General features: G+C 42.2%; 1 protein-coding gene across 3 annotated transcripts in view; it reads left to right on the top strand.

Annotated features, from left to right (window-relative positions):
• The first annotated feature begins 4,311 nt into the window (after positions 1 to 4,311).
• The window catches only part of LOC121556754 (S-methyl-5'-thioadenosine phosphorylase), a 31,064-nt gene continuing 9,898 nt past the window's right edge, over positions 4,312 to 25,477 (top strand). Inside the window, exons 1-4 of one of the 3 annotated variants that reach the window (XM_045216094.1) lie at positions 4,312 to 4,488; positions 15,967 to 16,053; positions 21,176 to 21,234; positions 21,773 to 21,940. In XM_045216094.1, the coding sequence (XP_045072029.1) occupies positions 4,429 to 4,488; positions 15,967 to 16,053; positions 21,176 to 21,234; positions 21,773 to 21,940 (374 nt within the window). In that variant the 5' untranslated portion in view covers positions 4,312 to 4,428. Of the gene's footprint in view, positions 4,489 to 15,451; positions 15,544 to 15,966; positions 16,054 to 21,175; positions 21,235 to 21,772; positions 21,941 to 25,477 lie in introns of those variants that run through there. The other 2 variants (XM_045216093.1, XM_045216095.1) reach the window with 2 other exon arrangements.

The raw sequence follows: 25,477 nt of genomic DNA, 5'->3' as shown, positions 1-25,477 counted from the left end.
AAGATATCGAGGCTGACGTTTGGCAACTCGAACCTTCAGCTCCCTCCACAGATTTTCTATGGGATTAAGGTCTGGAGACTGGCTAGGCCACTCCAGGACCTTAATATGCTTCTTCTTGAGCCACTCCTTTGTTGCCTTGGCCGTGTGTTTTGGGTCATTGTCATGCTGGAATACCCATCCACGACCCATTTTCAATGCCCTTGCTGAGGGAAGAGGTTCTCACCCAAGATTTGACGGTACATGGCCCGTCCATCGTCCCCTTTGATGCGGGTGAAGTTGTCCTGTCCCCTTAGCAGAAAAACACCCCAAAGCATAATGTTTCCACCTCAATGTTTGACGGTGGGGATGGTGTTCTTGAGGTCATAGGCAGCATTCCTCCTCCTCCAAACATGGCGAGTTGAGTTGATGCCAAAGAGCTCGATTTTGGTCTCATCTGACCACAACACTTTCACCCAGTTCTCCTCTGAATCATTCAGATGTTCATTGGCAAACTTCAGACGGCCCTGTATATGTGCTTTCTTGAGCAGGGGGGACCTTGCGGGCGCTGCAGGATTTCAGTCCTTCACAGCGTAGTGTGTTACCAATTGTTTTCTTGGTGACTATGGTCCCAGCTGCCTTGAGAACATTGACAAGATCCTCCCGTGTAGTTCTGGGCTGATTCCTCACCGTTCTCATGATCATTCCAACTCCACGAGGTGAGATCTTGCATGGAGCCCCAGGCCGAGGGAGATTGACAGTTCTTTTGTGTTACTTCCATTTGCGAATAATCGCACCAACTGTCACCTTCTCACCAAGCTGCTTGTTGATGGTCTGGTAGCCCATTCCAGCCTTGTGTAGGTCTACAATCTTGTCCCTGACATCCTTGGAGAGCTCTTTGGTCTTGGCCATGGTGGAGAGTTTGGAATCTGATTGATTGATTGCTTCTGTGGACAGGTGTCTTTTATACAGGTAACAAGCTGCGATTAGGAGCACTCCCCTTTAAGAGTGTGCTCCAAATCTCAGCTCGTTACCTGTATAAAAGACACCTGGAAGCCAGAAATCTTTCTGATTGAGAGGGTCAAATACTTATTTCCCTCATTAAAATGCAAATCAATTTATAACATTTTTGACATGCGTTTTTCTGGATTTTTTTGTTGTTATTCTGTCTCACTGTTCAGATAAACCTACCATTAAAATTATAGACTGATCATTTCTTTGTCAGTGGCCAAACGTAAAGAATCAGCAGGGGATCAAATACTTTTTTCCCTCACTGTAATTACAAATAATTTGTAGACTGCAAATTGATCGCAAGAAGCCCAAACAAATGTAATATTAGACTAAAACATAGTTTCAAACCTCTATTATGCGTGGGAATACTTTGGAACAGATTTCCCAAAATGAAAATCACTTGGAGCTGATGTGCTGGTGTTTTTATAGTCTTTTATGTCCAACAATTGAACTGGCCCACCAGTTGGAGAACCCTACTCTATGTGCCTTATCAATCTTTGTGTAGAGACGAGTTCAAACCAGGAAATTAAAGCACTAAAGCACTCTGTAAGAAGCACTACTGTAGGTTTCCTAAGAATACAGTTTAATAATCCTGCATTTGTCTAGCAATAGCAGGTAAGAACAATCTTCTGTAATTCTAGACAAATTAACAGTTTTGCCATTGACCACTTCACTGATATATATCAAACAATCCCTCTTTATAATGTAAGTATAAAATGTTATTCATAATAATGTTAACAACAACACTATTGTAATATTACTGTAACAATAGTGATTCAGCATATTGTTATTGTATACATATCACTATTTTGTGTAACAGTTTCAGTTAAAGGACTATTTAATTATGGCCTGCTATTACAAAGTGTAATTGTGCATTGTTTTGACTTATATTACAGCTCATCTCAGCAGAGGTGTATTCAGCTGCAGTTGGTCACTAGCTTATGGCTAACTCCCCATACTACATCAACTATCTAGACAGCAACACACTTCCTGAAGATCAGACAGAACATGTGATGTTCCAAGGCACCACAACAGAGTTGATTTAGAAGAAGACCTGGCACACTGTGCATGGCTATGGCACTGCCTGGGTACCACCTGAGGTTGGCATGGAAGAGGAGGACTGTGTCTACGACTCAAAGAGAATGAAAGTCATTGAGGTCATGGAGATAACTGGAGAGTACTTGTAAGTATGAAAGACTGTTGAAATGCATTGCAAACCATATTTATTGTCGTTACCTATGATGATATGGGAGTGGTACATGACAACTTCACAGTAGAGCAGTGAGTCCATTTGGTGATGAATTCTACAAAAATCAGACAAACAACACACTCTTTTCAAGAAACATGTCAATCATTTGCCTACTATTACAAATAATGTATCCTACCTACGAATGCAATATCTTACATTTCAGCAATCGTCTTACAGATGTAAAAACAGCCATCATAAGAGTAAAGTCATCCCTGTGTATAGACACATCGACGCCATGTATCATGGGACAACAAGACAACACGTCCAGGTCTCTAGCCATGGTGTCCTCAGTCGCGGTCCTTGAGCCTCAGACCCTCTGGAAGAGGAGACAGAGAACAGATGAGGGAGTTCATTTGCCTTGAGGGGGAGAAAGAACCAGTGGAGGCAGCAACGGGCAGGTAGAAGGGGGGGCAGGTGGGATTGGGCCAGGCATGTCTAGGAATCAGGCCAGGGTGTCCTCAGTTGTGGTCCAAGAGCCTCCGTAAAGGGAGAAAGAGAAGATATGAGGGTTAGTGAGAGCATGGCTAAAACCATAGTACACATCACATGCACTGGGGGTAGAGAATAATCAATGGTGTTGCTGTGGACACTTGATAATCTGACTAACACACACACACTTCTTTGACCTCGCTGTGATACTGTAGGCCTACTTATGTTACTTTTCTGAGTCAATTCAGGTAGCATTCAATGTCCTGCGTTTGTGTTAACCATGGCAACCAGCATTGTAAATAAAGAGCTGTGCAGAAAGATCATCATCCTCTGTGTCTGTGGATCCTTTCCCCTTAATGTATTTTTCATGTCAGCCAGGCCCATCTTTTCAAATAAATACCATTTAATTAAATCTCTAGTTTGTTCTGGTCACAAGATAATCCAAAAAGTAGCAGTAAACATCGCCTCACTCAGGCAGAAAACAGGAATGTTCTATTCTCAGCAGACCTTTAACAAATACTGTACATCTCTGTGTGAAAAGGTGTCCCATGGTCTGTTTTGTCAACAAACTCAATGGCGTACTGGCATAGAGCAGCAGAGTAGAGGCGTTTGCAGAAGTTAAACACATGGGGCACATTTTTTGTAGCCTAGGGTCTGGGAAAAATGTGGCCTTTTATAAACGCATTTCATGCAATTCTACATATTTTAGATGACTGGACAAGTGATTGAAATGACAGGCTACGTTGACACTGACAAACTGAAAATCTGAGATCAATAAAAACGACTTTGTGTTGAATCAATCAATAGCCTATGCCTAGGTGTTTGGAGACACATTTTGCACAGTATAGTATAATTTAAAAAATAATAATTTTCAGGATGAAAAAAACATTTTTAAAAAATCACATAAAAAGTATGTACAAAAGATAATGGACCTATATTTTTTAATAATATCATATTTGAGAACTAACAATCACCTAAATAAAAGCTAGACAGTCAGGGAGAATCTAAAATTTCCAAAATTATGCATTCAGGAGTATATTTGTTATGGCATGGGGCCCATTGGTTTTGTTTTAATGTTTGTGGTCCTCTGTAGCTCAGCTGGTAGAGCACGGCGCATGTAACGCCAAGGTAGTGGGTTCGATCCCTGGGACCACCCATACGTAAAAATGTATGCACGCATGACTTTAAGTCGCTTTGGATAAAGGTGTCTGCTAAATGACATATTATTATTACTCAGATAGCATACACCATGGCAAAATGTGTAGGATTTCAGGAAATTTGTTTTAAAACTGCACATTTTCTCTCAGCCCCATGGCAAAATGTGCAGAATTGCAGGAAATGTGCTTTAAAACTGCAACATTTTATTTCCAGCACATGGCAAATTGTGTAGTATTGCAGGACATTATCTTTACAACAGCTACATTTTGTCACAATGGCCAACAATACATTTTAGGTCGGAAACCGCACCATTGGCAACGCTCATGACCACGCCCCCGACCTAAATTTTGATCCGGAAAAACCCTGGGTAGAAGCACAATTTCTCTCTCACTCTCTGCAGCAAGCGTAATGCCACATCCTTAGTTCGCATGGTCCTAAAGCACACCCTTGCAGGGTTTATTTTCGCCCAATTATTCGACCTATCAAAAGGTTCGGGGCTGGACCAAAAACATTCAGGGCTGCTGCCCGGGAAGGCTACCCCTAACAACGCAGATGGCTTGGTTATACTCCACTTGCTCAGGAAGTGTCTACTGATCCACATCGGAATGAAACCTGCTAGTCTCCACTGTCCGCTCCGGTGGAGAGAAGACAAAAAACGATTAAAGGTACAATCTGCAATATTCAATCGCCATTACCCAGTGCTTAATTTGAGCCGGATCCTGCCGGAACAGGATCCGGCACCTCTCCGTTTTGGACTGTTTTGTTCCGGAACCTATTTGGCCGGATCCGGTACCTCTCGTGGCATGAACAATTATTTTCACAGAATATATCAAAGTTCATTCGAGTTGCCTCTTCGTTAATTCTCCTGCCCCCACAAAAAAAACGTCATGTATTCTAAGAGTTGATTTGGTTTGGGCTGGCCCGGGTTTATGGTTTGCGCAACATTGTAACCTGCAACATTTGAGACCAACGCGTGGTCGTGGCTGTGTGAGAAGCGCGCCAGTATCTCTCACATAACTAAAATGAGATTATCTTTCTAGGATCCCTCTCTGCTCTGATAGACATGTGCCTAAACTCTCATCTCTCCAGCGTTGCACTTCATAATTTGTTTCATAGCCGCGCGAAGGGTTCTGAAGGAACTGCAGCACCCCTGATAAATTGAAATACATTTGCCAGTTGTAGAATGACTGTTAAGAAATAAATTAAATAATTCAGAATAGCCTACTACACAATGAGAAGGCCTATAATTTAGCCAAGAGGATCAATAGCTTCTTCTTCTTTTTAAATAGCCTAGCTGTGGATTGTAGCCCAATAACACGGAACAGCCTACAGTCCGGAACGCGCAGACAATGTTTCAGTGGAAAAAAACAGCATGCAGCCAAACAGGCCTTTCGCAATATTTAAAATACAATCGAGGAAAAACACAGGTTGTGAAGCAAATTGCTCCTGCTGAAAATAGAAGACTAATCTGTCTGCTGTAGGCTACCAAAATATTTGATCAAGTTCCAAATATTGTTTTACAAAAGAGAGAGAGAGAGATAGGATTTTGGCATGAGCGCGTCGGCCATCACTAGCAAGTGAGCTGCGCATCATTGGGTGAGTCAGTGAAACTGGAAAGCATTTTTAGGACTATAATTTCCTCCTCATATTGTAGCCTACAATATGTCTCCACACACCTAGGCCTAGGCTATTGATGGATTCAACACAAAGTAGTTTTTATTGATCTCAGATTCTCAGTTTGTCAGTGTCAAAGTTGCCTGCCATTTCGATCATTTGTGCGGTATTAAAAAGATTTTGCCAAAGTCTCCAGTCATGTAAATGAAGTAGAATTGCACGAAATGCATTTATAATGGTAATGGACCCTAGGCTACTAAAAATGTTCTCCATGTGTGCAACTTCTGTAAGTGCCTCTACTATACTGCTCTATGCCACTAGCAACTGCGATGATATGCAATGCTTTATTATAAAGGTGATTTTTTTTTTTTTTCATGCGTTCTGGTACCTCAGAACAACCCACTCCAGCGCTCACTTTTTGTTCCGGCACCTCCCGATTTACAAATTAAGCACTATTATTACCATAAACGGTCATAGTTTACAGTCCATATTGTGCTGCAAATACCAAATATTGATTAAAGGGGATATCCTGGAATGGTACATCCACGATTTTTTGGAAATAGGCCTAATGATATACACTGAGTGTACAAAACCTTAAGGACACCTTCCTAATATTGAGTTGCACCTCTCATCTCTCCAGTGTTGCACTTCATCATTTATTTCTTTGTATGTATGTTTTGTGAATCCACCAGATCAGAGGCAGTAGGGATGACCAGGGAAGTTCTCTTGATAAGTGGGTGAATTTGACAATTTTCCTGTCCTGCTAAGCATTCAAAATATTATGGTAAATAAGGCGACTTTGGGTTGTCAGGGAAAATGTATGGAGTAGTACATTATTTTCTTTAGGAATGTAGTGAAGTAAAAGTTGTAACAAATATTAATAATAAAGTAAAGTACAAATACTCAAAAAAACTACTTAACTAGTACTTTTAAAGTATTTTTACGTAAGTACTTTATAACACTGCATTCTAAATAACAGGCTCTCTCACTATCTAGAACTATCTGGCCAGCTTGCTGATGAACATAATAGCTTTAGGAAAGCCAGAGCATGTATAGACCATATCTATACCACAGGAGGAAGGGTGGCACCGTAATTGGGGAGGACGGGCTCATAAAGGCTGGAGCGGAATTAGTGGAAAGGTATCAATTACATCAAACACATGGTTTCCATGGGTTTGATGCCATTCCATTAGCTCTGTCCCATACATTATTATGAGCTGTCCTCCCCCCAGCAGCCTCTACTGTTCTATACTGTCTAGAATTCAAGAGAAAAAACCAACTTCTGCCTGTTTTATTGATTTTCAGAAGGCGTTTGATTGGGTGAATAGAGACCTCCTTGCTTTTAGACAAATTAAAACAGCAATTGATGGATGATTCTTTGATGCTGTCAAAGCTCTTTATCTGGCTCCAGTTGCCAGTATTCAGGTCAGTAACCTCAGGACTGGCTGGTTTCCAACCCCTTACGGTGTAAAGCAGGGAGACATGCTCTTTCCCACTTTATTTGCAATATATGCTAATGATTTAGCCATACAAATCAAACATGCTAAACTTTGTGTTGAAGTTGCGGCTATATTCCTGGGCATCTTGTTATATGCTGATGTCATGGTTATCCTTGCCTCCAGAATATGTTGAATATTGTTAATTTATGGTGTACTAAATGGACACTAGTGATAAATCCAGAGAAGACCCAGATTGTTCATTTCAGAAAGAAGGGCGTGCAGAGAAGTGTACACAACTTTTGTTTTGGTCCAATCACATTATTCTACACTGGGCTCTAGAAATACCTTGGTTTCACTCTGGATGAACACATGACCGTTGAAGAGGGCATTAGATCTCTGGCAGATTCTGCAGATCGTGCCTTGGGGTCAGTGTTAAACAAAATGAAGGTATGTAAGGATCTTGGTTACTGTGCTTATTCTCAGCTGTATACATGTTGTGTGTGTCCAGTGATGGACTATGGTGCTGGGGTATGGGGATCCAGGGTGTGTACTAATTGTAACAATGTTTAAAACAGAGCCATCTGCTTTCTTGGAGTGCACAAACTGACTCCAAACCTGGCGGTCTGTGGAGATACCGGTTGGGAACCATGTGTCTTTCAGCAAAAAGGGGACATGGTACGTCTATGGAACAGACTGATAAATATGCCAGAACACAGAATCACAAAAAAGTGTTAGACAGAACCTTACTCATAACTATCCTTGGGCTAGAAAATTGTTATCTATTTTTTGTGAAACTGATTTGCAGTACATGTTCAGGAATAAATTACCATGTGGTGTTAACCAAATCAAGGACAAGCTTTTTCTGATTCACAAGGAAAAATTGGCAGTTAATGTTTGGTGTAAACCTAAACTTAGAACGTACACTTTTATCAAAGAGAACTACACCCCTAAACCATTACGCCCGGCTGAACCTAAGGAAAAGTCAAAGATCAGTATGTGCACAACTCAGATCCGGCACCCTTGCTCTGGCTATAGAGACGGGTAGATTTAACAGAGTGCCTGACGAGGAGACAATGTGTCTACTGTGTGATCTTGGGGAAAACGAAATTGCCCTCTGTATGTCGATCTGAGACATGTTGTTTTTTGTCAAAATGGTGACGATAACCCTGAAGTATTCTGGTTAGGGGACAAGCAGAGGCATGAATTCTGTTTCAGACAGGGCGTGTTTGAGATTGCTCAGTTTGTTCACAATGCCTGGAGGAGAAGGAGAAATGAACTGTTTGTGTAGTGTGGCTAGATGGTAGCTGTACTGGCCATGGTTATTGCATGCGTATAATTTGTAAAATGTTACTTTGTTCTGTAGTGTCTTGTAAGCCCATGTGGGCTGGGCACCGGTAGATGTATGATAGATATATATCTTCTTATTTTTTTTACTGTTTGGACATAGGCGGCCCGAAAAAACACTTAGGCCTCCCACCCAATACTTCTCTATGCAGGAAAAACCCTGCTGCTGCTATTTGTTTTCACGATAGTGGTGCGTGTGATAGCTTGTTGTCTTCAAACTGGTGCGGTGAGATATCTCGATCCGTTGGAATATGGTGACACCAGCGCTTATTTCAAAGAGCGCTCCGTAAGCCACGCCCCCAGTGTGCAGACCTAGGCACGTTGCACTGGGACACGTTTTAAAACAGATAAAAGCCTCTAATTTTACTATGGGTCCACCGTGGTTCTGTGTAGCGTAGCTATGCTATTATATTTGAGACCAGTGTATTGCAGCGAATTTAGTCTTTGACTTAATAGGTCAAATATATTTGAGTAGTAAACAGGGAAACAACAACGCGTCCCAGACAGTTCGCAATAGAACATACCAGAGGGGGGTGGCATCGTTTACTACCTAAATTATTGGGATCATCTGTGCTTTACCACCAGTGCTGCCTCCACTGGTTCTTTTCTCCCCTCAAGTCACTGATCCCACTCCGCACACACCCAGAAACCTGGATTCCATTACTTACCATGTGTCTTTATGAAAAGCCATTTGACCATCTGACCAAGACTCTGGTCAAAAGTAGAGCATTGTACATGGTAAAGTTAGAGAATATGCCACCCTTTGGGATGCATTCGGCCTGTTGAACGCCAAACTGCTTATTGTAAACCGTTTCTTCAGCCCATTCCTCCAGTTAAGCAAATGTAGAGGAGAGGCAATGACTATAATTGATGTAGTGAATTACTTTTCCTGTCAATTACTTTATTTGATAAACTTCCTTTATTGTGTATGTGTGTCCCGTTTTGAAGTTTTAATAAAACCTTAATTCAGCCAAGAAATCCATATTTTCATAGATGGAATATTCAACAGACTGAACAGTCATGTACATTTACATTTACATCATTTAGAAGACGCTCTTATCCAGAGCGATTTACAAATTGGATGTACCAATGAGATTAATTAGTTACGTTACGGTTGTGTGTGGTGGTGTTGCCATTCAGCCTCATCTAGCATTGGTATGGAAGAACTGATAACTGACAAGCTCAGACGATATCCATAATGACTATAGAGAAAGTACTAACACTTCAAGACCCTACGGTCCGATGGCTTTTCATAAAGACACATGGTAAATAATGGAATCCAGGTTTCTGGGTGTGTGCAGAGTGGGATCAGTGACTTGAGGGGGAGAAAGAACCAGTGGAGGCAGCAACAAGCAGGTGGAAGGGGACCAGGTGGGATTGGGCCAGGCATGTCTAGGAATCAGGCCAGGGTGTCCTCAGTTGTGGTCCAAGAGCCTCCGTAAAGGGAGAAAGAGAAGATATGAGGGTTAGTGAGAGCATGGCTAAAACCATAGTACACATCACATGCACTGGGGGTAGAAAATAATCAATGGGGTTGCTGTGGACACTGGATAATCTGACTAACACACACACACACACTTGTTTGACCTCGCTGTGATACTGTAGGCCTACTTATGTTACTTTTCTGAGTCAATTCAGGTAGCATTCAATGTCCTGCGTTTGTGTTAACCATGGCAACCAGCATTGTAAATAAAGAGATGTGCAGAAAGATAATCATCCTCTGTGTCTGTGGATCCTTTCCCCTAATTTATTTTTTATGTCAGCCAGGCCCATCTTTTAAAAGAAACACCATTTATTTCAATCTCTAGTTGAGTAAAATATGTGGTTTTGTTCAGGTAACAAGATAATCCGGAAAATTGCGGTAAACATCGCCACACTCAGGCAGAAAACGGAATGTTCTATTTGAGCAAAATCATAATAAAATCATAATAATTCAGTTAAAGAACGCCACAGTCAGGCAGAAAAATCTATCATAAAAATAAAATAAAATAAATAAAAATCTATCATAAAGTGAGAACAATTAGTTTTCCTGGCTGCTACTTAGAAATACTGTAACAGTAAATGAACAGACTGTCGCTGCTATAAACCTGTCTCAAATACAACCGCATAATTTACACAGACCCACCGCGGACTTTTGCAAAAGTAATCTCTGTGTGAAAAGGCGTCCCATGGTCTGTTTTGTCAAGGAGCTCAATGTATTCCAAACACTGGTGGTAACCAGATGATCCCGATAATTTAGGTAGTAAACGATGCCCCCCTCTGGTATTTACATTGCGAACTGTCTAGGACTCGTTGTTTCCCTGTTTACTACTCAAATATAAGTTTACTTATTAAGTCAAAGACGAAATGAACTTAAATATACTGGTCTCAAAAATATTAGCATAACTAGGCTACACAGAACCGCGGAGGACCCATTGTAAAATGAGGCTTTTTCTGTATTAAAACATGTCCCAGTGCAACATGCATGGCTCTGCCCACTGGGGCATGGTTTACGGAGCGCTCTTTGAAATAAGCGCTTGTATCGCCGTATTCCAACGGATCGAGATATCTCGCCACACCGGAACTAGAGCTTCCTTGTGGAATTATAATAATAATACAAAAATATAAATGAAACATGCAAAGTGTTAGTCCCATATTTCATGAGCTGAAATAAAAGATCCCAGAAATGTTCCATACTGCACAAAAAGCTTATTTCTCTCAGATTTTGTGCACAAATTTGTTTACATTCCTGTTAGTGAGCATTTCTCCTTTGCCAAAATAATCCATCCACCTGACAGGTGTGATTAAACAGCATGATCATTACACAAGTGTAAAAGGCCACTCTAAAATGTGCAGTTTTGTCACACAACACAATGCCACAGATGTCTGAAGTTTTGAGTGAGTGTGAAATTTGTATGCTGACTGCAGGAATGTACACCAGAGCTGTTGCCAGCGAATTCAATGTTCATTTCTCTGCCATAAGCCGCCTCCAACATCATTTTAGAGAATTTGGCAGTAGGTCCAACCGGCCTCACAACCGCAGACCACGTGTATGGCGTTAATGGGCGAGCGGGTTGCTGATGTCAACGTTGTGGACAGAGTGCCCCAATGTGGCGGTGGGGTTATGCTATGGGCAGCCATAAACTACAGAAAACGAACACAATTTGCATTTTATCGATGGCAATTTGAATGCACAGAGATACCGTGACGAGAACCTGAGGCCCATTGTCGTGCCATTCACCCGCAGTCATCATCTCATGTTTCAGCATAATAATGCACAGCCCATTTGCGCAAGGATCTGTACACAATTCCTCGAAGCTGAAAATGTCCCAGTTCTTCCATGGCCTACATACTCACCAGACATGTATTTCCAGTCATGTGAAATCCATAGATTAGGAGCCTAATGAATTTATTTCAATTGACTGATTTCCTTATATGAACTGTAACTCAGTAAAATCTTTGAAATTGTTGCATGTTGCGTTTTAAAAATATTTTTTTAGTATAAAAGTTAAATGATGAGGACCGGCTACAACACCAAGAGCCAACAGGTAGGCTGCTACTTAATCATCTAAATGGAAGGGGAGAACGCGAACAGATAAAGTTATGTAGACTCAATTAGCCTAGCTAACGTTACCTAGCTGAGTTTAACTAGCTTCTCCTTGTTTGATGAAGTCAAGAGTGTCTCCATCTCTTCATTCAAAGACTCAATCATGGACAGTCATACTGACAGTTGTGGCTGCTTCGCGTGATGTATTGTTGTCTCTACCTTCTTGCCTTTGTGCTGTTGTCTGCCCAATAATGTTTGTACAATGTTTTGTGCTTCTACCATGTTGTGTTGCTACCATGCTGTGTTGTCATGTGTTGCTGCCATGCTATGTTGTTGTCTTATGTCTCTCTTTATGTAGTGTTGTGGTGTCTCTCTTGTCGGGATGTGTGTTTTGTCATATATTTTTATTTTTAATCCCAGCTCCCATCCCCGCAGGAGGCCTTTTGTCTTTTGGTAGGCCATCATTGTAAATAAGAATTTGTTCTTAACTGACTTGCCTAGTTAAATAAAGGTTAAATATCAATAAAAAGACCGGTACTATGTAATCAGATGAGATGATAAATTACTAGCAATAAATTAGTCTACCAGCTTGAGTTGATTTGGTTGCTATCTCGTTCTCCCCTCATAACTCACAGACAGACACCTTCACGACCCCGTTAATAAAGTAGCTAAAAATATAGCTTTTTCCCCCTCCGTTTCCTGTAATCCAGGATCAGCTGCTTTGTCTTGCTGATGTTGAGGGAGAGGTTGCTATCCTGGTACTACACTTCACGGTAGTGTCGTCAGCTAACTTGATGATGTTGTTTGAGTTGTGCGTGGCCTCACCGTTGTGGGTGAACAGGGTGTACAGGAGGGGATTAAGCAGACACCCCTGAGGGGCCCCGTGTTGAGGGTCAGCGTGGCAGATGGGTTGTAATTTAAAACATACAATCTACCTGCAGTGAAGCCGCTCAACATTTACATTACATTCAGTCCTCCAGCAGATCCCCCACCAAGTCGAACTGGGGACCCAAACCAGCGACCTCTTGCCCCCCTCCCAGTTAGAGGGGACTATGGTGTTGAATGTTGAGCTGTAGTGAATGAACAGCACTCACATAGGTATTCCTCTTGTCCAGGTGGGAGAGAGCGGTATGGAGTGCAATAGAGATTGTGTCATCTGTGGATCTGTTGGGGCGGTATGCGAATTGGAGTGGGTCCAGGGTGTCTGAGATGATGGTGTTGATGTGCACCATTACCAGCCTTTCAAAGCAGTTCATGTTTACAGATGTGAGTGCTATGGGACGATAGTTGTTTAGGCAGGCTGCTTTTGAGTTCTCAGGAACAGGGACAATGGTGGTCCGCTTGAAACATGCCAGCTGGTCTGAGCATGCTCTGTAAATGCGCCCTGGTATTCAGTCTATCCCAGCTGCCTTGTGAGTGTTAACCAATTATGTACAGTGGGGAGAACAAGTATTTGATACACTGCCAATTTTGTAGGTTTTCCTACTTACAAAGCATGTAGAGGTCTGTCATTTTTATCATAGATACACTTCAACTGTGAGAGACTGAATCTAAAACAAAAATCCAGAAAATCACATTGTATGATTTTTAAGTAATTAATTTGCATTTTATGGCATGACATAAGTATTTGATACATCAGAAAAGCAGAACTTAATATTTGGTACAGAAACCTTTGTTTGCAATTACAGAGATCATACGTTTCCTGAAGGTCTTGACCAGGTTTGCACACACTGCAGCAGGGATTTTGGCCCACTCCTCCATACAGACCTTCTCCAGATCCTTCAGGTTTCGGGGGCTGTCGCTGGGCAATACGGACTTTCAGCTCCCCTCCAAAGATTTTCTATTGGGTTCAGGTCTGGAGACTGGCTAGGCCACTCCAGGACCTTGAGATGCTTCTTACGGAGCCACTCCTTAGTTGCCCTGGCTGTGTGTTTCGGGTCGTTGTCATGCTGGAAGACCCAGCCACGACCCATCTTCAATGCCCAAGATCTCGCGATACATGGCCCCATCCATCCTCCCCTCAATACGGTGCAGTCGTCCTGTCCCCTTTGCAGAAAAGCATCCCCAAAGAATGATGTTTCCACCTCCAAGCTTCACGGTTGGGATGGTGTTCTTGGGGTTGTACTCATCCTTCTTCTTCCTCCAAACACGGCAAGTGGAGTTTAGACCAAAAAGCTCAATTTTTGTCTTATCAGACCACATGACCTTCTCCCATTCCTCCTCTGGATCATCCAGATGGTCATTGGCAAACTTCAGACGGGTCTGGACATGCGCTGGCTTGAGCAGGGGGACCTTGCGTGCGCTGCAGGATTTTAATCCATGACGGCGTAGTGTGTTACTAATGGTTTTCTTTGAGACTGTGGTCCCAGCTCTCATCAGGTCATTGACCAGGTCCTGCCGTGTAGTTCTGGGCTGATCCCTCACCTTCCTCATGATCATTGATGCCCCACGAGGTGAGATCTTGCATGGAGCCCCAGACCGAGGGTGATTGACCGTCATCTTGAACTTCTTCAATTTTCTAATAATTGCGCCAACAGTTGTTGCCTTCTCACCAAACTGCTTGCCTATTGTCCTGTAGCCCATCCCAGCCTTGTGCAGGTCTACAATTTTATCCCTGATGTCCTTACACAGCTCTCTGGTCTTGGCCATTGTGGAGAGGTTGGAGTCTGTTTGATTGAGTGTGTGGACAGGTGTCTTTTATACAGGTAACGAGTTCAAACAGGTGCAGTTAATACAGGTAATGAGTGGAGAACAGGAGGGCTTCTTAAAGAAAAAACTAACAGGTCTGTGAGAGCCGGAATTCTTACTGGTTGGTAGGTGATCAAATACTTATGTCATGCAATAAAATGCAAATTAATTACTTAAAAATCATACAATGTGATTTTCTGGATTTTTGTTTTAGATTCCGTCTCACACAGTTGAAGTGTACCTATGATAAAAATGACAGACCTCTACATGCTTTGTAAGTAGGAAAACCTGCAAAATCGGCAGTGTATCAAATACTTGTTCTCCCCACTGTATATAGACCCTGGATTGCTAATGTTATGTATTGCCATTGAGAGGCTTTGAAGCCACCAGTCGGCCATATTGGCACTCCCCAGTAGGAGCAGTCCTCCATAGGAATGAATGGCATTCTACAGTGTTTCAATTAAATGTTTCAAGGACAAAATTACATGTATTTAATACGTTTGTTGTTGTAGTGGAGACAGTAACATTAGCAATCTAATGTTTTTATATATTTTGTCATGTTTTATTTTTATGTTTAACTTATTTTTATGTTTAACTTATGATAATATAATTAAAAAGTATGCATTAAGGTGTCTGTAATAGAAAAAACGTGGGAAAAACGAATGTAGACATTAATAGTTAACCCACTGTTCCCCTGGCGCATTTCTATAGCCTCCAAAATATGTTTTACAACCGTGGGGGAGTGCCAAGATGGAGGCATGGTTTCAACACAGCGCCCCCTATTTGTCATCTAGTGTTTATATAAATAATTGACGTTAACCTACTAATTGCCCCAATGGGACAAATAAAGTTTGTTTTATGAATTGAATGTAATGAATCTACAATCCATATCAAATTAGCCTCTAAAAAGTTCCCCACATTGTTTGAGTGAGAGGATTGTTCTGATACGAGACTAACGGTGCACTTTAGTACACATACAGTACAAGTCATCGTATGACATAGTAGGAAGTGAAGGCAGCAGTTTGCAAGATACAGTAACGTTAGCTAGCTAATCTCAGATATATATTTTTATCAGAGGAGAGGCTATGGCAGCAAGCATGCAAATTAAGGTAATAACGTTCTCTTGTTAAAATGTTTGACTTCTCGTGACAAACTGACCAATGCATTATGCACTAGCTAGAACGTTACAATTCTACAGGGATCCACGTGTCACATTATGCTAGCTGGCTAGCAATTAGCTACCGAGGAGAAAGCTAGTTCGCTAGCTAACTAAATCTACATGGACAGTCAAACTCAAATATCTCAAGTATAAACTTTACAGCTTGCAGAACTAGTCAGTGCACTAGCAGCTAGCTAACATCATGCTAGTAGGCATCCGCTTGCAGTCAAACTGTAACGTTACCACGTATTTCACCATAGCTAGCTACTGTAGAATGCTCATTGACATTACTCCACTCCAATGCACCTAGCTATTAGTTTATGTGACAGGCCATAGTGAAGTGTGTGAGTAATGACATGTATATTCTTGTTAGATTGGAATCATTGGAGGCTCTGGCCTTGATGACCCAGACATATTGGAGGGAAGGACCGAGAAATATGTTGACACACCTTATGGAAAGGTAAGTTCAAATTCTAAGTAAAAACCAATCATGTGCACCTTTTTAAAGTTGCACTATACCGAAATCTCTCCGCCATTTCCTGGTTGCTAAAATTCAAATAGTTCTTCTAATTTCAGTTTATGTGACAGTTTGTGACAAAACAAGCAAGTATAGTGTAGAGAATCATTTTACCATCTAAACCGCTGTGAAATATATTTTCCATAACCAAAAATATTGTATTTTCAGCTGTTTGAAGCTGGCATACAAAACCGAAAGTAAAAGACTCACAAACTAAAATTAAGCACGGTAAGCATAGAAATAGAACAGATTTACCGCTTCTTAGTCTTGCTTTCAATGAGAATGACAGATCTTTTTATATGTGAATTTGGTTGGGTAGCCCAAAAGTTACATATTGCAGCTTTAAAATGACAAGTGCCACCAATCTTAGTCCCGAATGTGGCAATGCTTTCCATTGTGTACAGCATAGTCATTACTAGCCTAATATTGGACTAAAGGAGCCTAACATTACACTGTAGGGCGTAGGCCAAGGACCTTATGTCAGGGTTCCTCAACTGGCAGGCCGAATCTAGCCCTTGGGTGATTTTATTTGGACCCCCAAGTTTTCTGAGCAAAAAAAGAAAAATGTGTATTTTTTTGGGTCATAAAAGACTGTAAAAACACCAGCAAATCAGCACCAAGTGATTTGTAATCTTGGAAATCTGTTCCAAAGCATTACCATGCATAATAGAGAGATATATGTGATTGTATACAAATGTAAGCACGTTTTGAAATGATTATGTTTTAGTCAAATGTTATATGTTTGGGCTTCTTGCGCTCAATTTGCAGTCTACAAATTATTTGTAATTAAAGGGAAAGGAGATGCTTAGTCAGTTGCACAACTGAATGCATTCAACCGAAATGTCTTCCTCATTTAACCCAATCCCTTTGAATCAGGTGTCCACTTCATCGGCACCCAGGGAATTTTTGTTGTTGAGGGTTAACTGCCTTGCTCAAGGGCGGGAACGGCAGATTTTTTCCACCTTGCTGGCTCGGGGATTAGAACCAGCGACCTTTTGGTTACTGGTCCAACGCTCTTAACCGCTAGTCTACCTGCCGCGGTTATGTTCTGGCCCCCTGACCAACAGCTAAAGAAAAAATCAGCCAGCAGCTTAATCTAGTTGATGGTCCCTGATTTACATGTTCTGTTTAAAGGGCAAATTAGCCCTGGAAGCAAAAACAGCCAAATACTCCATCTAAATGTGAATTTCCTACTCACACTGCTTGCTTAACCCAGAAGCCAGCCGCACCAATGTATCGGAGGAAACACTGTTCGACTGACGACCGAAGTCAGCTTGCAGGTGTCCGGCCCAAGGAGTCGCTAGAGCGCGATGAGCTAAGGAAAGCCCCCCGGCCAAACCCTCCCCTAACCCGGACGGCGCTGGGCCAACTGTGCGCCGCCCTATGGGGCTCCCGGTCACAGCCGGCTGTGACACAGCCTGGGATCGAACCCCAGGTTGTAGTGGCGGTTAAAACAGTGTACAGTAAGTGTATATTTAGCATTTGTGAAATAATTTTGATGTGATATGGGAGTAGAGGGCTTTATGTTTTAGAACCGTACCCCAATTGAGCCTTCTGAGTCCTATATTGCTGCGGCACTCGGGAGGCTCAATTGCAGTATGGTTCTAGAAACATAAATCCCTCTACTTTCATGTCACATCAAAATATACACTTACTGTTTTAACTGGTTTTAACACAGTTGCAGCAGACAGTATTTTTCAGTGACAAACACGTTTGTGGCGTCTGTCTTCCGTTTACACACAGGTGTTCGGAGACACCGATAGCTAATTAGCACAGGTAGTCTACTCTGTCTTCCGTCTGTTTTCAGTAAACAAGCGCTGTAACGTGGAAATATGGCCGGGTGGGAACCCTAACCCTATAAGAGTGTGTATCAATTTAACCTTTCGTTTTTACGCTTCCAAAACCGTACCGCAAGCGAATGTTCAGACCGAGCGTCGTGGCTCTTAACAAAACTCCCCCTACAGAAGACGCCGTCGTCCAATGACTCTTATGCGTAATGTAATGGAACTGAGAGGCATGATCAAGGGGCTAAGCCACTACCCCATTCATAGTTGCTAACTGCTTTAGCGCCTATTGACAATAGTATCGTCTGACCGGGTAGTTTTGTTAAGAGCTCCGACGCTTGCTCTAAACATTAACACGCATCGCTTGCGGTACGTTTTTGGAAATGTGTCTTTCATATCAGCATTGCTTGCAGTACGTATCTTTCATATTAGCAAGAAATAATTGTCTAAAAACACAATCTTAAATTACTACACACATCTTTATAGGGGGTAGGGTTAGTGTTCCCACAAGGCCATATCTCCATGTTACAGCAATTGTTTATGGAAGACATTGGCTATCTAACGTGCTCTGAACACCTGTGTGTAAGCGTAACTGGGGAGGAAGTGTAGTTTGTCAACTGGAGGCACACACAGTTTGTGGATCTGTGCAAAACTGCTACAGTAAGTGAATATTTTTTATTTGAAAGATTCTTTCTCGCTGATATGAAAGATGATGGGCACATCGGCATAGGTTTTGAAAACCGGTTTGAAAGTGATGATTATTTACTTTTCTTAACGTTAAAACACAGCAATTGTAGTTGACATGGAGCCAAATGTGGGCGAATGTAACCACTGAAGGGTTTTCCAGGGCTACATACAGTGGGGGAAAAAAAGTATTTAGTCAGCCACCAATTGTGCAAGTTCTCCCACTTAAAAAGATGAGAGAGGCCTGTAATTTTCATCATAGGTACACGTCAACTATGACAGACAAATTGAGAATTTTTTTCTCCGGAAAATCACATTGTAGGATTTTTAATGAATTTATTTGCAAATTATGGTGGAAAATAAGTATTTGGTCACCTACAAACAAGCAAGATTTCTGGCTCTCACAGACCTGTAACTTCTTCTTTAAGAGGCTCCTCTGTCCTCCACTCGTTAACGGTATTAATGGCACCTGTTTGAACTTGTTATCAGTATAAAAGACACCTGTCCACAACCTCAAACAGTCACACTCCAAACTCCACTATGGCCAAGACCAAAGAGCTGTCAAAGGACACCAGAAACAAAATTGTAGACCTGCACCAGGCTGGGAAGACTGACTCTGCAATAGGTAAGCAGCTTGGTTTGAAGAAATCAACTGTGGGAGCAATTATTAGGAAATGGAAGACATAGACAAGACCACTGATAATCTCCCTCGATCTGGGGCTCCACGCAAGATCTCACCCCGTGGGGTCAAAATGATCACAAGAACGGTGAGCAAAAATCCCAGAACCACACGGGGGGACCTCAAAGTAACAAAGCCTACCATCAGTAACACACTACGCCGCCAGGGACTCAAATCCTGCAGTGCCAGACGTGTCCCCTGTTTAGGCCAGTACATGTCCAGGCCCGTCTGAAGTTTGCTAGAGTGCATTTGGATGATCCAGAAGAAGATTGGGAGAATGTCAGATGAAACCAATATAACTTTTTGGTAAAAACTCAACTCGCCGTGTTTGGAGGACAAAGAATGCTGAGTTGCATCCAAAGAACACCATACCTACTGTGAAGCATGGGGGGCGGAAACATCATGCTTTGGGGCTGTTTTTTCTGCAAAGGGACCAGGACGACTGATCCGTGTAAAGGAAAGAATGAATGGGGCCATGTATCGTGAGATTTTGAGTGAAAACCTCCTTCCATCAGCAAGGGCATTGAAGATGAAACGTGGCTGGGTCTTTCAGCATGACAATGATCCCAAACACACCGCCCGGGCAACGAAGGAGTGGCTTCGTAAGAAGCATTTCAAGGTCCTGGAGTGGCCTAGCCAGTCTCCAGATCTCAACCCCATAGAAAATCTTTGGAGGGAGTTGAAAGTCCGTGTTGCCCAGCGACAGCCCCAAAACATCACTGCTCTAGAGGAGATCTGCATGGAGGAATGGGCCAAAATACCAGCAACTGTGTGAAAACCTTGAGAAGACTTACAGAAAACGTTTGACCTGTGTCATTGCCAACAAAGGGTATATAACAAAGTATTGAGAAACTTTTGTTATTGACCAAATACTTATTTTCCACCATAATTTGCAAATAAATTCATTAAAAATCCTACAATGTGATTTTTTGGTTTTTATTTCCTCAATTTGTCTGTCATAGTTGACGTGTTCCTATGATGAAAATTACAGGCCTCTCTCATCTTTTTTAAGTGGGAGAACTTGCACAATTGGTGGCTGACTAAATACTTTTTTTTCCCCACTGTACCTACGCACATTTACATAGAACAAAAACAAAATGTCTCTTGTCTCACGAATGTTGAATAAAAAATTATATTTGAACTTACTCTGCCGATTTGTCCGTGGGGTTGGGCCTTCAGCTGGTTGAAATTTTAGACAAAGTATCCACTGGAAAGTATTCTTAAACAGGCTTCAAAACGGGGGTCTCTGTGGCGGCAATCAAGATGTTTGCTCATGACCTAAGGCAAGTGCACAAGACGAAAGTACATGCATGCGATGCAAAAGTAACCAAAGTCTTGCAGGTGTTTACGTGGTTTTGCGCATGTGCCAGGTGATATAAATTTCAACGGCAATACCCGGGTATAACATTTTGACCAGCTGAAGGACCAACCGCACAGATAACCGGTAGGATTCTGGAAAATATATTTCACAGCGGTTTAGATGGTACAATGATTCTTGTATTTGCTTGTTTTGTCACAAACTAAAATTACGCAAATTATTTGAATTTTAGCAACCAGGAATTGGGGGGATGATTTCCGCATAGTGCATCTTTAAACTTATACTTGTTTACTTGACTTTTATACTTTATAATTTGACTCCTTCAAATAATTTACTCTGTCAAGTTTGCCACTGGCACGCTGCCGTAGGGAGGTAAAGCGGAAGTCGACTCCATCACTACCGTTGTTTGGCTGTGTCCGTAGCAACATTTAGAAAATGAGGTGGATACCAAGAATTGGTATCACAGTCTGGTTTATTAGGCAACACCAATCTCTGTGTTCCACTGTGCCAGTGTAATGCCAATCTTTTACCAGCTGAAGACTGTGCCTTAGATTCTACCTAATTACATATTTTCTCTGTTTTCCCCTACAACCCAAACAGCCTTCAGATGCCCTTGTAATAGGGAAGATCAAAAATGTTGAATGTGTGCTACTTGCAAGGTAAGCAGTGGCATGAATTGGAGAATCTCCATTGCGTTCTTTTCGTGTCCTCTCTCCTCTGGCTTTCTCATCCAATGGGTTTAGAGAAGGATGCGAGGAGTATGCAATTGAGATTCTCCTGTGGAGAGATCCTAAGTGTACTGAGCCAAATGAACTCCACTTCTGTATCTTATGCATTTGCGCCATCTAGTGGCTGTGCGTTGCAATTGTAAAACAAATTTGACCTGATCTCTCTTCTCCAATAGGCTAAACATTCCCCCAATACCAAATCCACCACTAGCCATCTAGCAAACTGATGTAGATGTAAAATAATCAGATAGGTATAAGTAGAATGGCAAAAAAAACAGCTTGCCCTTTTTACAAGTGGAGCTTGTAGCCATATTGCTTAGCCAACACAAACAAATCCTTTCAGAGCTACAAACGTGTCCTAGGGGATTACGTGCTATAGGAGTCAATTTAGCGATTCCTTTTCAGCCTTTTCTCTTTCCTGCGGCAAGCACTGAAAACTATTCACACTCCCCATTTTACTGGTCCCTAGGCATGGGAGACAGCACACCATCATGCCAACAAACGTCAACTACCAGGCTAACATCTGGGCGTTGCGAGAGGAGGGCTGCACACATCTCCTGGCCACCACAGCCTGTGGTTCCCTCCGGGAAGAGATCCAACCAGGAGACATCGTCATCATCGACCAGTTCATAGACCGGTGAGTGCCAGAGTTTCCTAGGCCTGGAACCCAGGGCTAACCTAAGGTTGAATCCACCATTGTAATGAGAATGAAAGCAGTCTGTTGGACATGGTGGTTGCCAGAGGTTAGTGCAATTGTTGTTGTCTATTGATTGAGTCCAAATCCAATTATTCCCTGGTATATGTACAGTTATGTACACTAAACAAAAATATAAACGCAACATATAAAGTGTCCCTGAAATGTTCCATACGCAACAAAAAGCTTATGTCGCTCAAATTTTGTGCACAAATTTGTTTACATCCTTTTTAGTCAGCATTTCCCCTTTGCTAAGATAATCCATCCACCTGACAGGTGTGGCATATCAAGAGCTGATTAAACAGCATGATCATTACACAGGTGCACCTTGTGCTGGGGACAATAAAAGGCCACTTTAAAGTTTTGTCACACAACACAATGCCACAGATGTCTCAAGTTTTGAGGGAGCCAGAGAATGTAATGTTCATTTCTCTACCATAAGAATTTGGCAATACATCCAATCGGCCTCACAACCGCAGACCACATGTAACCACGCCAGCCCGGGACCTCCACATCTGGCTTCTTCACCTTTCTGTTGTTAATAAAGCCATTTTGTGGGGGAAAACTAATTCTGATTGGCTGGGCCTGGCTGCCAAGTGGGTGAGCCTATGCCCTCCAAGGCCCACCTATGGCTGTACCATTTATTTTTGTTCATTATAGCTATGGAGTAAAAGTCAAACATAGCCTATCTGTAAATGCTAGCAATTGATACGTCTAGATATGGTTTAGGTTTCTACCTACTACATACCTGGTGGAGTATAAATGGAACGGTACATGTGTCATGGCAAAACAGAATGTTTGTAAAGCGATGGTGGTAGAATTACAGTAGGAATGAGAAGTCATCAAGAGGAATTCTTCAAAGAACTGAGATTTTTTCCCAAGTCACTATCTCTCAAATGGGCCGGTCTGGCTCGGACAAGGATTCCTTAATCTCTCAAACATCTTTCTTATGTCTAGCGAGTTCAGACAGTGCGACGTCTATCTCAACTGATAACATTCAAAAGAACTTGCAAGTTGTCCATTTTTTCCCCTTACAAACAGTGGCTAATGCTGAGTGTGTGTGTACAGTATTCCAGCCTGGAGAAAGGCAACAACAAAGGCAATGGTGTAAAACAGGAACAGACGGTGGCATCCTGGCTCACATTACTTATCTCTGAAGACCACATTCTCTGACTGGTATTTCTTATAGTCAGCGACTCCGACTATCATCCCATGGCCAACCGCTGTGTATCTCTCATTTCCTCATTCCCTAAGAGAAGGAATGAGATTGTGTCTGATGATTGGTTGATAGGCGATGCTCTGAAACTGACTGCACTGTGGGCCCGGGACTTGTCTGTGTGGCAGAGTACAGGTGCCACGTGTGTCCCATCGGGGCTAGATCTGCATCATGAGAGGAAACCAACACTTAAAAAAAAAAAAGAACAGACAGGACTCGTAGGGTTTTAAGGGCAGCTGGTTTGAAACAGGGGTTTCCGGTTTTTTTCTTCAATATGTGGTCTTCTAATTTCTTGTGAATGAGGAGGACTGTAACAGGTTTTGAATGAACTGAGACCTAGGATCTGATGAGGTTGTTTTGTTTGACACCTTTTGTAGGAAGTGGATGTGTTACCTGATGCGTTGTGGAATGTGCTTAGGGCGTGAATTGTGACATACCGGAAGTTCAGTGGGTCCATCCTCCATGTCGTAGCTGTGTATAAGGTTTGATTGTGTTTCAGTGCAAAGCGATGAACTCGAGAAATAGGCCTAGGTGTAAGGTATTTGCATCACAAATGACTGTTCAGTTTTGAATGTTATCACCTTTGTTTCGGTCTGTCTATGGGAATACATTTCAGTAACATAGGTAATATAGTACTTCAGCATGAGTCATGTTTCCCACGGTTAGGCCTAGACCTCTGTACGACCGTCAGTTGAGCAGCATTGTTTGGTAATATTATGACTGTGTGACCTGAAGTAAACTACGGGATGAGAACCAGATGAGCCCAAGATACCTCTGACAGAGGAAGTAGTGGAACATGTAATACCTAATCAAGGTTCCTTCCTCCGGACGAATTCCCTGAGCTGGTGGAATGGCATCTTGTTACTGTACGTAAGCAGGCCTACACCACACCTAGGAATCAACACACCTTTCACAAGTGTGTCCTCTCTGGCTGTTCTCAGATTCATTAATATAGGCTAGTGTGTCAAAATGAAACAGAAATTAGATGCAGCAAGTTCTTCAGAACGTCAGTTCTCAGTAAGTTTGTCAGATATCCCTGTGGGATGATTCCCAGTTGAAGAATTCCCTCCGTGCTTGTTCCCTCCTGGTTTAGGGGATGATCCAACCAGGATTTCAGATGCACTCTATCTAGAAATGTTGCAGCCCAAAACAGATGTGATGGCCATCAGTTGTAGCACTGATAAAACATGCTGAATTTGAATTTTTCTCTACTAGTAATAGGCTATTCTTTCTAAAGTGCCCAGGCATCCAATGTTTTGATTGGATGGTATTTTTAGGACGATTATCCAATGTGTTTGCCTGTGTGTTGCCTCAACCTTGAAGAAACACCTATTCTTCCTCAATGCCCCCCCCATCTCTAGATTCCAAGTCACCACACACAACTCTACCCATTATTCTATCAGAGTGGAACACAACTCCTCTCATTGTCCTGAGGCTGTGTTGGTGCATTGAATTGAATTGTCAGTAGAATTCTATGCAATGGACCGTAAATTGAGAATGTGTTCATGAGGCAGTCTTGTTGATTTAGAGTGCAATGCACACAAAAACCTTTGTCTCCAAGCTCTGTCCGTTGTCAAGAAGTCAAAACGTAGTGCATTGAATGAGAAATAGCAGATCATTTCTGCAATCCTCCCTCGGGTTTGCCGTCTGACTTTGACTCCACATCCTCCCCTCTGTGCAGCTCTCAGAGAAGCTATGCCTCATCACCGCCAATCCACCCATATGTGTTGTTTAAACTCTGATTCTATTGATAGCCTACTGTTACAACAAGCAGAGGCAGGCTCTGTTGGACAGAATAGGGAAGCTAGCATGTTAGGACTTGTTCAGTCTTGTCCCACTGCGCAGCATGTGACCCATCCAGCATATTTCTGAAGGGTTTACTTTTATGATTATCTTACAACATCAGTGAGTCATTTGTTTTGCCCCTGCTCCTGTTCCAAACACTGCTGGCCTGTTGTCTAGGTTAGCTAGGATTTCTCTCTGCTCGCCTGCTGCGAGCATTAACTCTGGTCTCTGGTCTCCCCAGTTCTGACTCACTCACTGGAGCTTTGCATCACTTTACAGTATGTGGTACTGGACAGGATGTGTGTGTCTAGTGCTAAGATGAGGTATATTTTCCAAACTACTATGAGTGAGCAATACAATACATAGCCTAATTATAGTCTCTGCTTTCGCTGACAGTAGCCAATGTTCCTCCTCGGGAGTCTTGTTGACATTGACAACAGTAGGTTATTTCTCAGTCGTGGCATTTCTGGAATATTCTA

Source organism: Coregonus clupeaformis, unplaced genomic scaffold (genome assembly GCF_020615455.1).
Source record: "Coregonus clupeaformis isolate EN_2021a unplaced genomic scaffold, ASM2061545v1 scaf0605, whole genome shotgun sequence".
NCBI classification, from domain to species: Eukaryota; Metazoa; Chordata; class Actinopteri; order Salmoniformes; family Salmonidae; genus Coregonus; species Coregonus clupeaformis.
Note: the sequence above shows the minus strand (reverse complement) of the source record. Positions and strands in the feature narration are given on the sequence as shown.